Below are 12,470 nucleotides of genomic sequence, written 5' to 3'. Positions count from 1 at the left end.
CAGCCCTCACCGGATAAACGAAGCTGCTGGCACCTTGGCTTTGGCCTTTTGATCCTGCAGAACTGTAAGAAGTAAACGTTTGTTGTTGATAAGGCATCCAGTCGATGGTAGTTTGTCACAGCAGCCCAAAGTGACCAAGAAACAGAAACTAGATACGATGGTGACACACGCTAAAGTAAAAAGAAAGGTGGCTGGACGAAGGAAGGAGTGGAATAACAAAGTGAGGAGGTCCAGTAAAGAAGTGACAGTGAGGAAAACGAAATCAGTGATCTGGAAGGTACACTTGAAGAGCTCCTTCTGAGTGTAAAGAAAGTGATAAAGGATTCAAATGATAATGTAGAAGATAATAGGAGAAGAATGAAGAATGATGTGAAGAGGAAAACCAATGACACAGAAACAGTACTCAAATACAGAAATAAGACAACTTTTCAAGTTTGAAAAGACACACCCACGCCACCCCAAAAAAGAGATCATGGGCAAACCTAGTTAAGATTCAGAATCAGACAGAAGTTTTAAGTTATAAGGATAAGTTAAAAATCAGAGACACATCTAGGTGAGTGAAACAGGTGGTGGGCAAAGGCACAAAATTAGACTGGTCTCCAAAAAGTAAAGTACAGACCCAGAGAACATTTTGCCTCCTGAGAATTTTATATGCAACAGATTCAATATTCCCATGTTAAGGCAGAGCTAATAATCTTAGATGCTCAAGAGTTAAGAAAATATAGAACCCACAAGTTCTTCATGAATAAGTTAAATGAATTCAAATTCACGTCATTAAAAAGATTATCCACCATGACCAGGTGGGATTCATCCCTGTGTTACAAGGATGATTCAACATTTTCAAATCAATCAACGTGATAGAACAAATCAGTAAGAGAAGAGAGAAGAACCACATGGTTCTCTCAATTGATGCAGAAAAAGCATTTGACAAAATCCAGCATCCGTTCCTGATTGGGTGACTCAGTGGGTTAGGCCGCTGCCTTCGGCTCAGGTCATGATCTTGGGGTCCTGGGATCAAGTCCCGCATCAGGCTCTCTGCTCAGCAGGGAGCCAGCTTCCCTTTCTCTCTCTCTGCCTGCCTCTGTCTACTTGTGATCTCTGTCTGTCAAATAAACAAATAAAATCTTTAAAAACAAAACAAACAAAAAAACCACTTCAAAGTATAGGGATAGAGGGAACATTCCTGAACTTCATCAAATCTATTCATGAAAGACCCACAGCAAATATCATCCTCAATGGGAAAGAGCTCACAGCCTTCCCGTTGAGATCAGGAACACAAGGATGCCCACTCTCACCACTCTTGTTCAAGATAGTACTAGAAGTCCTAGCAACAGCAATCAGACAACAAAGAGATATAAAAGGTATCCAAATTGGCAATGAAGAAGTCAAACTCTCTCTCTTTGCAGATGACATGATTCTTTATATGGAAAACCCAAAAGACTCCACCCCCAAACTACTAGAATTCATACAGCAATTCAGTAAAGTGGTAGGATACAAAGTCAATGTACAGAAATCAGTTGCTTTCTTATACCCTAACAATGAAAATACAGAAAGGGAAATTAAGAGAATTGATTCCATTTACTATAGCACCAAGAACCATAAGACACCTGGAAATAAACCTAACCAAAGAGTTAAAAGGATCTGTACTCGAGGAACTACAGAACACTCATGAAAGAAATTGAAGAAGACACAAAAAGATGGCAGAGCATTCCATGCTCTTGGATCGGAAGAATAAACATTGTTAAAATGTCTATACTGCCTAGAGTAATCTATACTTTTAATGCCATTCCTATCAAAATTCCACCGGTATTTTTCAAAGAGCTGGAGCAAAGAATCCAAAAATTTGTATGGAATCAGAAGAGACCCCAAATTGCTAAGGAAATGTTGAAAAACAAAAACAAAATTGGGGGCATCATGTTGCCTGATTTCAAGCTTTACTACAAAGCTGGGATCACCAAGACAGCATGGTACTAGCATAAAAACAGACACATAGACCAGTGGAACAGAGTAAAGAGCCCAGATATGGACCCTCAACTCTATGGTCAAATAATCTTCGACAAAGCAGGAAAAAATATACAGTGGAAAAAAGATAGTCTCTTCAATAAATGGTGCTGTGAAAATTGGACAGCTATATGTAGAAGAATGAAACTCGACCATTCTCTTACACCGTACACAAAGATAAACTCGAAATGGATAAAAGACCTCAATGTGAGACAGGAATCTATCAGAATCCTAGAGGAGAACAAAGGCAGTAACCTCTTAGCTATCAGCACAGCAACTTCTTTCAACATATGTCTCCAAAGGCAAAGGAAACAAAAGCGAAAATGAACTTTTGGGACTTCATCAAGATCAAAAGCTTCTGCACAGCAAAGGAAACAGTCAATAAAACAAAGAGGCAACCCACAGAATGGGAGAAGATATTTGATAAAAGGTTGATATCCAGGATCTATAAAGAACTTCTCAAACTCAACACACACAAAACAGATAATCATGTCAAAAAATGGGCAGAAGACATGAACAGACACTTCTCCAATGAAGACATACAAATGGCTATCACTAGCCATCAGGGAGATTCAAATTAAAACCACATTGAGATACCACCTTATTCCAGTTAGAATGGCCAAAATTAGCAAGACAGGAAACAACGTGTGTTGGAGAGGATGTGGAGAAAGGGGAACCCTCTTCCACTGTTGGTGGGAATGCAAGTTGGTGCAGCCACTTTGGAGAACAGTGTGGAGATTCCTTAAGAAATTAAAAATAGGGGTGCCTGGGTGGCTCAGTGGGTTAGAGCCTCTGCTTTTGGCTCAGGTCATGATCCCATGACCTGTGAGGTCCTGGGATCGAGTCCCACATCAGGCTCTCTGCTCAGCAGGGAGCCTGCTTCTCCGTGTTTCTCTGCCTCCCTCTCTGCTTATTTGTGATCTTTGTCTGTCAAATAAATAAATAAAATCTTTAAAAAAAAAAAGAAATAAAAAATAGAGCTTCCCTATGACCCTGCAATTGCACTACTGGGTATTTACCCCAAAGATACAGATGTAGTGAAAAGAAGGGCCATCTGTATCCCAATGCTTACAGCAGCAATGGCCATGGTCGCCAAACTGTGGAAAGAACCAAGATGCCCTTCAACGGATGAATAGATAAGGAAGATGTGGTCCGTATACACTATGGAGTATTATGCCTCCATTAGAAAGGACGAATACCCAACTTTTGTAGCAACATGGACAAGACTGGAAGAGATTATGCTGAGTGAAATAAGTCAAGCAGAGAGAATCAATCATCATATGGTTTCACTTATTTGTGAAGCATAAATAACATGGAGGACACAGGGAGATGGAAAGGAGAAGGGAGTTGAGGGAAATTGGAAGGGGAGATGAACCATGAGAGACTATGGACTCTGAAAAACAATCTGAGGGTTTTGAAGGGGCGGGAGGTGGGAGGTTGGGGGTGCCAGGTCGTGGGTATTATGGAGGGCACGTATTTCATGGAGCACTGGGTGTGGTGCATGAACAATGAGCTCTGTTACACTGAAAAGAAATTTTAAAAAAAAAGAACAAAGATGAACTGGGACAAATGCACCCCAATGTTTATAACAGCAATGCCGCAATAGGCAAACTATGGAAAGAGCCCAGAAGTCCATCGAGAGAGGAATGGATAAAGATGTATGTATATATACACACAATGGAATGGTTTGCAGCCATCAAAAAGAATGAAATCTTGGGCGCCTGGGTGGCTCAGTGGGTTAAGCCACTGCCTTCGGCTCAGGTCATGATCTCAGGGTTCTGGGATCGAGTCCCGCATCATCTGCTGAGCAGAGAGCCTGCTTCCTCCTCTCTCTCTGCCTACTTGTGATGTCTCTCTGTCAAATAAATAAATAAATAATCTTTAACAACAACAAAAAAAAGAATGAAATCTTGCCAGGTTCAGTGACGTGGATGGAACTACGGGGTATTATGCTAAGCAAAATAAATCAGTCAGAGAAAGATAAAAGACATATGATTTCACTTGTATGTGGAATTTAAGAAACAAAACACATGAACATAGGGAAGGGAAGGAAAAATTAAGTAAGATGAAAATAGGGAGGCAAACCACAAGACATACTGAACTCTAGGAAACAAACTGAAGGTTGTTGGAGAAAGGTGGGTGGGGGATGGAGTAAGTGGGTGACTGGCATTAAGGAGGGCACTGGGTGTTATATGCAACTGGTGAATCACTAAATTCTACCTCTGAAACTAATAATACAGTCTATGTTAACTAAATTGAATCTAAATAAAGAACTAAAAACAAAGATGAACCAAAATTAAGAACTCAAGAGTTACGTTTTATGGAAGACCGGAAGTTCGCACTAAAACTAGGACAGAAGAATGTAAATAAATTTATAAATGTAATTATGAAACATTTCAAGCCAAAGGAAAAATTCTTTTAAAAAAGATACAATATATCAAATAATAGTTTAACTTTAATAACCTGAAAGCAAAAATTCAGATTATTTTTAATGGCTAAAATGGGAGCAGACTGAGAGGAGTAGGATTGGAAACGAAGACGTGTATGCTGAATTTAAAGGAGGTACGGGAAAACCCAACACCTACCCTTTCATTTCAGCCTTTAATAATGATAGGATTCTAGATTGAAGAATATTTTCTGAAAACCTATGGGTTACCAATTGTAGAAGTAAAAATAAAATGTATACCTCTAAAACAGGGTGAAAATAACCAGTGAAAGCGTAGTTCGTATAGCAAAGATGGGGAAAACAAAATAAGAAAGCACACACTTCAGGAAAACATGAAACAGATGACACCAGTAAGACCAAACATAGCAGGCAGGATTATAAATGTAATGGCAGCAAACTCCCTACTAAAAAAGTTTCACATTGGGTAAAGCATTTACAAATGCATTGAAAAAAGGCACTTTATTTATTTAAAAATAATATACATATGTTCTGAATTTCAACACTAATAGTGGTAAACTGAGGGAAGGTGGGGTGAAACTGTGAAGATTTTAGAGGCAAAATAAACTTCTTTTAAAGCGGTAGTGGGGCCCCTGGGTGGCTCAGGTGGTTAACTGTCTGTCTTCAGCTCAGGTCATGATCCCAGGATCCTGAGATCCACGGTGCTCCATGCTCAGCAGGGAGCCTGCTTCTCCCTCTCCTTCTGCCTTCCCTCCCCCCAACTTGTGTTCTTGCTCACTCTGCTCTCTCAAATAAATAAATTAAATTAAAAACAATAAAGAAAAGAGGTGGTATAGGAAAATAAAACGTTTTCCTCTTTTTATATTTCTATTTTCTACCATGGAAGTAGTTAGATCATTTATATTTGGGAGGGGAGGGAATTACTATTCTCCAGAAAAGACAATAAACACAGAAAACCCAGAAGCTTTCATTAGAAATAGTAAAGCAAAAATATTAAACAAAACAGAATGTCAGTAGACAGAAAAATGAGTAAAAATTTTATACACACACAATTATCCCACCAGGAGTAGCTCAACCAGAAAGAACTTCAACACCTTAGAATGGTGGATTCAGGCCATTAAAAGGTTTAGGATCAAAGGAAAGGATCCCTTCCTCTACCAGACAGGGAACACTGAAAGCATCAAGAGAAAAATTATAAAAAAGAAGCAGAACAGGGCCTCAGTTGTTTTCTTTTTCTTATGGGCTCTTTTCCCAAAACTGATACTGATAGAAAAATGTTAGCCTCCTTTTAAAAATGTCTCCACTTGCTCTATTCCAAACGGCCCAGGACTTCACCATTTTATCTCATTTAGTGATCTCCTAGTGAATTAACGTCAGTGTAATCCACTCACCAGTCTTTTTATGGTGTGTAAATGAACTCACAAGACTTACAAAAAAATTATTTAAAATAACCAGAGTGGGGTATCTGGATGATCTCCAGGTCCTGTGTTCTCAGTGCAGGTGCACCTTTCTCTCCCTCAAATAAATAAATAAAATCTTTAAAATAATCAAAGTAGTTCTGAACTGAGGGACTGTTAAAAGCAAACTTAACTCTCAATTCTAATTACTAAAAAACAAAGGAATAAGCAGCTTACCGAGTGAACCCAGTATGACCAGAATCGTTAAGATCCACACAAGTACTCTTGAAATATACCTGATTATCACCATCAGAATCATGGATAGAACTGCAGGGAAAACAGAGAACACGTAGAATATTATTTTAAAACAGTGGAAAATATAAAGAGAAACTCTTTCAATTGTTTTCTCCTAGGGATACAATTGGTCGCTATTGACACGTTCAAGACCCCAATTTAGGGACAAAAGGTTAACTGGCTACTTCTGCGCTTTGACTTTGGTACTTGCAGCACTGGAAACCAAAGGCACCTAACCGTGGGTTTATAAATGACAGAAAAGAACACATGCAAATGCAACATGGTGACTCCAAAACAGCACACAACTGTTGTGGATTCACCATGGGAAGACGTCAGAACTCACATGCAAACAGACATGCCAACACACAGAGTGGAGAGAGTGATGTGTCGTGTTGGTGATTGGAAAAACTACCACACACAGACAGAGATTAGTTAAAGGTGCTCCAGGTGCTACGCTTCCTGGAGTAACCCTTGCATATCAAGACCAACTTCTCTGATAGATGGTCCACACGCTAGACAGTATTTTATCTTTTTATGGTCGTTTCTCTTCTGAAATTCCAAAAAATGCTCTGACCCTATGTAATAATATCCTGAAGCCTCCTGAGGCCCAAATTCCTTTAACCTTACTTCTTAACTGGGGTCAGGGGTTCTGATTGATTGAGAGACTCTTCAAAAAAGAGCAAAGCTCAGTTGGAGTTATTTAGCCAATGCCTCTACCCAACCAAAGCTAAATTCCAACATGCTAAAATCTTGAGTGAAAGAAATCTTAAAAAAGAAACCAGGAAGATTTGACCTTTGCATGGGGAAATTTGTTTCTGAAATCATCATTTGTTCTTCTTTAATTAACTAAATGCCCATGTTACCAACAAGTGAACAAAGAGAACCATTCCAATAAAAACTGGAATTCCAATGGTTTCACATTATTAGCACAATTTTAAAGGTTTGGTTTTTCTTTTCTTGGTTAAAGTCTTCAACTATTTCAGAAACCAAGTAACTTTTTCGTAAAGCTGGACTAATTCAAGTTTTTTGGGGGGGCATTTGCAAAGCCAAAAAAACGGTCAGGATCTGTGACTAGGTAACATTATTAAGGTACTCACTTTTGCAATAAATGTACAGGAACCAAAAACAGATGGGAGCGTTTCAAATATCACAGAAATAGCTTTTCATATGGACAGCATTATTTCAACTGAGTCAAGTACTACCTAAGCAAAAAGAAAATACTCTCTAATGACAAGATGGAAATACAGCTAGTCTTCTCAATGACTACAATTGTTAACAGGCATAAATACTCATTTTACTTATACAGTGAAAGAGGTGCTTGGTTCCTACCACAGTTTACTCCTCCCAGCTAAAAAGAGCTATAGATTCTGATACGGTTACATATGGTTCTAGGTTAACCCAGGGTATTTACATCTTGAAAATCACATTTACTTTATCTATTGACAAGAAAACTCAAGGGCTAACAAGTGGAGATTTCCTAACTTTTCCAGCAATACAATGGTATTATGAACTGTAGCAATGAAAAAAAAAAACATACTCAAAAAGTAATCTATCAGAAAGCTTTGCTCTTTGATGGAAATAGTAAAGAGACTATGTGGCTCTTTTTTATAAGCCTCTCTGGAATCATAACTAAAAACAAAGGGGGTACTGATTCACTAAAAGAAGCCTCTTGCTATCATATTAAATGTTATTATAGACAGTAACCAGTTTGGGAAAACACCCGTTATCTCCAATGAGAGAAAAAGAAAGTTTCAGATATATAAATATAAATATATATATATATATATATTTAAATATGTATATATTTACAACTCTATATAATCTGAAACAATTATGTAGGCTATGGGAAGTTAAACATTGTACAGGTATCCCGGTTGTATTCATATTTTGGTTAAAAGACAGAACAGTCTTCTACTGCAGTACTATGCAATAGCTAATAATGAGAAAAACAATTACCTAGTGATAACAAGCAAAGTCCCAATATAATTTCTTTGCTGGTCATTACTCCACTAATCAGCCTGTGTAAGACACTATTGTCACTGACAAAGGTGATCAGGGCCTCTGCAAACTTGGCATAGCAGGAAATGTTCACAGGAGCACAGCGATGGAAGAATGGAATAGGTGCACTGGTGATACAAGAAAAAAAAATCAGAAAAAAAATTACTCCTACTTAATATAAATGCCACATCAAACACACAAATGAAAGGTGATTATGACTGCAATACACTCCACCCTCCACACATCATATGGGGGCCAAGAGCTGTGAGCTTAATGCTATGAGGATGACTGTTATGGGCAGGGATGCGAATCTTACCACAGGCCTTATCAGAGAGGGTGGAGTGCATATTCCAAAGGAAGACATTACCCTCCCCTTCTGGAAAGAAACACACGCACATATACACGCACATACGCACATACAGAATACGAAAAGCAAAAGCAAACACTTAAACTCCTTCGCCTGTACATCCATCGGTCAATGGGCAGATGACAAAACTTACAAACATATACTTCATTGGACTGAAAATGACTTTTTGCCGTAAGCTATTTAAAACTAGAAAACACACATGCTTTTGCTTGAAATGTTCCACCGTGAATACAAAGTTTCCTCTATCAGAACAGCATACAAAACCTTGCATTAAGAAAAGGTGTGGGGCACAAGCTTATTAACTTTCCTATCAATTAATCATGCCAAGACATCAACATACAGCATAATATGCGGCTGTTTAAAACAATAACCATGGATACTAATGTATGGAAACACTTAGGAGGTAATAGTACAGGGGAAAGAAGCAGAAATTTGATCTAATGTGATGGCTGCCAACTCTGTACAAAAAAGAGAAACATAAGAATGAGAACAGAATAAATATATGTAAATGAAAAAATTTGTTAGGGTCATGAGATTCTGCATGGTTTTCTTTTTATATGTCATTATGATTATGAGATTATTTGTGTCCAAAAAATGAGGTCATCGGTTCTATCAGGTTTACACAGGGCTCTTCTTGTGAAGGAACACAGCTATGTTCGAACAGTGATGTAGCTCTGATTTGTTAGAACATATTCTATCTATTTTAGCCTTTGAGACTATGGTATTTATCTGATCAACAGGAGAGTCTAAAAAAGTTCTATGAACATGTCCTCAGTTGTGATTTGTATGGATTCTAACAGAATCCATATGTCTGTCCGTACATGAATACACACGTCTGTGTGCATTAAGTTAAAGGTTAGCCATTGTTACAAATCTCAGATTTTCAGAATTATTTGTAGAACTATCAGTCATAGCTCTAATATAACTCTGTTGATGGCAATGAGCTAAGCGTGCTCTCATTCTTGGTTGGCACTGTTTTTGGGTCAAATTCGTGGCTAAGAATATATGACTAAATACCAAATTCCAAGGTTTCTGATCCCAGCAAAGCAGTTTTGTCTGAACTGAAGTGAAACAGTATCTTTGTTTCCTTCCATGGAAAAAAACAAAAATATTTCTCTTCAAATAAAAATATAAATGTACTAGGTATTGATTTTCCTTAGATGCTGGTAAAGGAGCACCAATGGGAGTAAGAATAAGCGACATATTCCATGCGGTCAAACTTCATGGAACAACAAAACAATAATCATAAAGATCAAGTCTTACCTTAGTTATGCTTTGGTAAAATGTATCCCAAAATAATGACGTGACATTATGACATGAATGTTCACTTAAAAAAAGAAGTGTCTCTTGTGACTTGTGGGTGTATTTGTGTGTACCTTCAAAACAGGACTGGTGAAATTTAATGCCCAAGATTTGATGTTTTGTCAGAAATTGCAGGAAGTCAGAGCATTCTGAGCAATGCTTAAATTAAAGGTATGCAAGCCATTGTTTTTGACAAAAGTTGTTTCACTAATGATATAAAAGCTATTAAATTATAGAATATCTTTCAGTGAAATGGATTTATTCAGAAATATTACAGGAAAGCATCAAAAGAATTAACCATAAGTTCACAGTCAACGGTGGCTAATTTAGGACAAGAAAACTTTATTTTGACCTACAACTGTTTTTCTTCCTGATGCTGTCTATCTAGGTAATGTCCCTGCCAGATTAATGTCTCTAAGGACTTCTAACCTTATTTTTAACTAAAGCCTGAGTTCTCTATCTTTCAAAACCAAAATCTTCTCTGCTCTACAATTACCTGTACATTCAGCTGCTTTACTCGTAACACTATCATTTCTGGTGCAGCCTCTGTTTAACTCACTTGCCTCCAACCTTGAACATAAAACAGGATACAGATGCCACCTTCTTGCTTTCGATATCCACCAATTTTCTGGCCCTGCTCTGTTTCCATTTTCCTGTCGTATAACTATAAGTATTATCCCTCCATCCAGAGGCAGCTCCACATCTACCTCCCATATCCTAGGAGAATGCTGCTTTAGTTTTAGGCTCAAAGAGAAATACGCATCATTTCCAGAAGACAGTGGGGTCTGTTACAACAGGAAAACAAAACTGGACAAGTTCGAAAGCCTTGGGTGATCCCCTTAACATTACACAATTGCATTTTTAGCTAAAAGAGTAGGAGTAATGACAATAATAATAAATAGGAATGGAGCCCAGCCATAAGTCAGTGATTCTAAATCAACAGGAGCAGCATACCCAGCAGCGTTCATGTATTTCTGCTTTTCAGACTTATAATAAGGATAGATGGCTGAAAGGGAAGGATTATATTCTTAAAATTCAAATCTTTCATTTCTATTTAAGAGTTAATGCTGAGTAATACCTGTTCTCTTACCCTTTCAAGTCACTTGTTTTTTTTTAAAGATTTTATTTATTTATTTGTCATAGAGAGAGAAGCGAGAGCAAGCACAGGCAGACAGAGTGGCAGGCAGAGGCAGAGGGAGAAGCAGGCTCCCTGCTGAGCAAGGAGCCCGATGTGGGACTCAATCCCAGGACGCTGGGATCATGACCTGAGCCGAAGGCAGCTGCTTAACCAACTGAGCCACCCAGGCATCCCTCAAGTCACTTTTATACTATATCTAAGCTCTTGGCTAATTGGAAGGAGTTTTTTTACAAGTCTCCTTCAAAGAACTAAAGCAACGTTAACGACAGTGCCTTAAAATTTAATCTCTGTCAATTTAAAAAAAACCAACCTGACAGCTCTAAATTTGAAGGTATAAGATTAGCACAGACTGACTACATTGTCTAGCTGATGGTCAAAATGGTCAAAATTGTTCTTCGTGGTAGGGAATATCAGAAATAGAAGGCAAATAAAAGAGAAGACGGTATCTGGACATAGTCATAAAAAAAGTTAAAGAGTTAGTTTTTTTGGTTTTTTAAAGATTTTATTTATTTATTTGACACAGAGAGAAATCACAAGTAGGTAGAGAGGCAGGCAGAGAGAGAAGGGGAAGCAGGCTCTCTGATGTGGGGCTCGATCCCAGGATCCTGAGATCGTGACCTGGGCGAAAGGCAGAGGCTTACCCCACTAAGCCACCCAGGTGCCCCAAGAGTTAGTTTTAAAGTAAAAAGCACTACATTTCCTTGTCATCCTTTTCCTCTACTGTTCCCCCCCAAACAAAAACAAGCAGCCATGAGTTTTTAATACTCAAATGACGTTGTTGTTAAAAAACAAACAAACCCACAAAACCTAAGTAATCATGGCACTGAAATGGTTTTTCTTCTATTTTATCACTTATGTCCTATGTGACGTAACAAATTCGAATTAGCTGATTTCATATGTCTCTCAGAAAAGAATGCTTCTGAGAACCTCGTTATGTGAGATCTTTTCTACTTTAGTGTCTAACCTAAATGACACACTTTGTGCTTCTTAATTAAGAGGATAAGCATAAAGAATTCTATTTATAGCAACTTTTCCTACCTTTTGAAGCCCACAGAATATTGAATCTTTACGAAGTCAATGTAGTCCCATTAGGAACTGATGCTGTTTCGCATTATTGAAACATTAGTCAACAAGAACAAAATGAATTTATAATGAGTCTTCTAAAGATTTTTAAAAATTAGCTCAGAGGGATACTGTATCTTACCTTGGCAAACACACTATTTGCCTTAAGTCCAGACTCTCAGTTAGTGAGCTCCCCTCCCTCAAAGTCCGATGATAAACAATGCCTAGTATCTCTCACCCCTATGCCTTCATAAGAGAAGATGGGAGTCTGCCTCTCACACAGTGATCTTCAAACTTCAGGTTATAAAAAAGTCATTACACATGATTTCTAATGAAAAATTTTACTTAAGAAAGAATAGTAAGAAAGGATTCTTGACAGCCCAGAAAATGTAGAAAATAAATCAAGACTCTCATGGCAATACGCAGTGGTTTTTCATGTATTTCATTTTATTTATTTTCTCTCCTTTCCTTCCTGTACTCTTTTAAAATTTTAATCTTTAATTTTTT

General features: G+C 37.9%; 1 protein-coding gene across 3 annotated transcripts in view; it reads right to left on the bottom strand.

Moving 5' to 3' along the window:
- The window catches only part of SLC44A1 (solute carrier family 44 member 1), a 202,014-nt gene that overhangs the window by 81,323 nt on the left and 108,221 nt on the right, over positions 1 to 12,470 (bottom strand). For all 3 annotated transcript variants that reach the window (XM_045081648.1, XM_045081650.1, XM_045081649.1), the window contains exons 6-7: positions 8,053 to 8,222; positions 6,040 to 6,129 (exon numbers count right to left, since the gene is read on the bottom strand). In XM_045081648.1, coding sequence (XP_044937583.1) covers positions 6,040 to 6,129; positions 8,053 to 8,222 — 260 coding nt within the window. The remainder of the gene's footprint in view (positions 1 to 6,039; positions 6,130 to 8,052; positions 8,223 to 12,470) is intronic.

The sequence above is a fragment of the Mustela putorius genome, unplaced genomic scaffold (assembly GCF_011764305.1).
Source record: "Mustela putorius furo isolate JIRA1106 unplaced genomic scaffold, ASM1176430v1.1 tig00000580_pilon_pilon_pilon, whole genome shotgun sequence".
Taxonomy (NCBI): Eukaryota; Metazoa; Chordata; class Mammalia; order Carnivora; family Mustelidae; genus Mustela; species Mustela putorius.
Note: the sequence above shows the minus strand (reverse complement) of the source record. Positions and strands in the feature narration are given on the sequence as shown.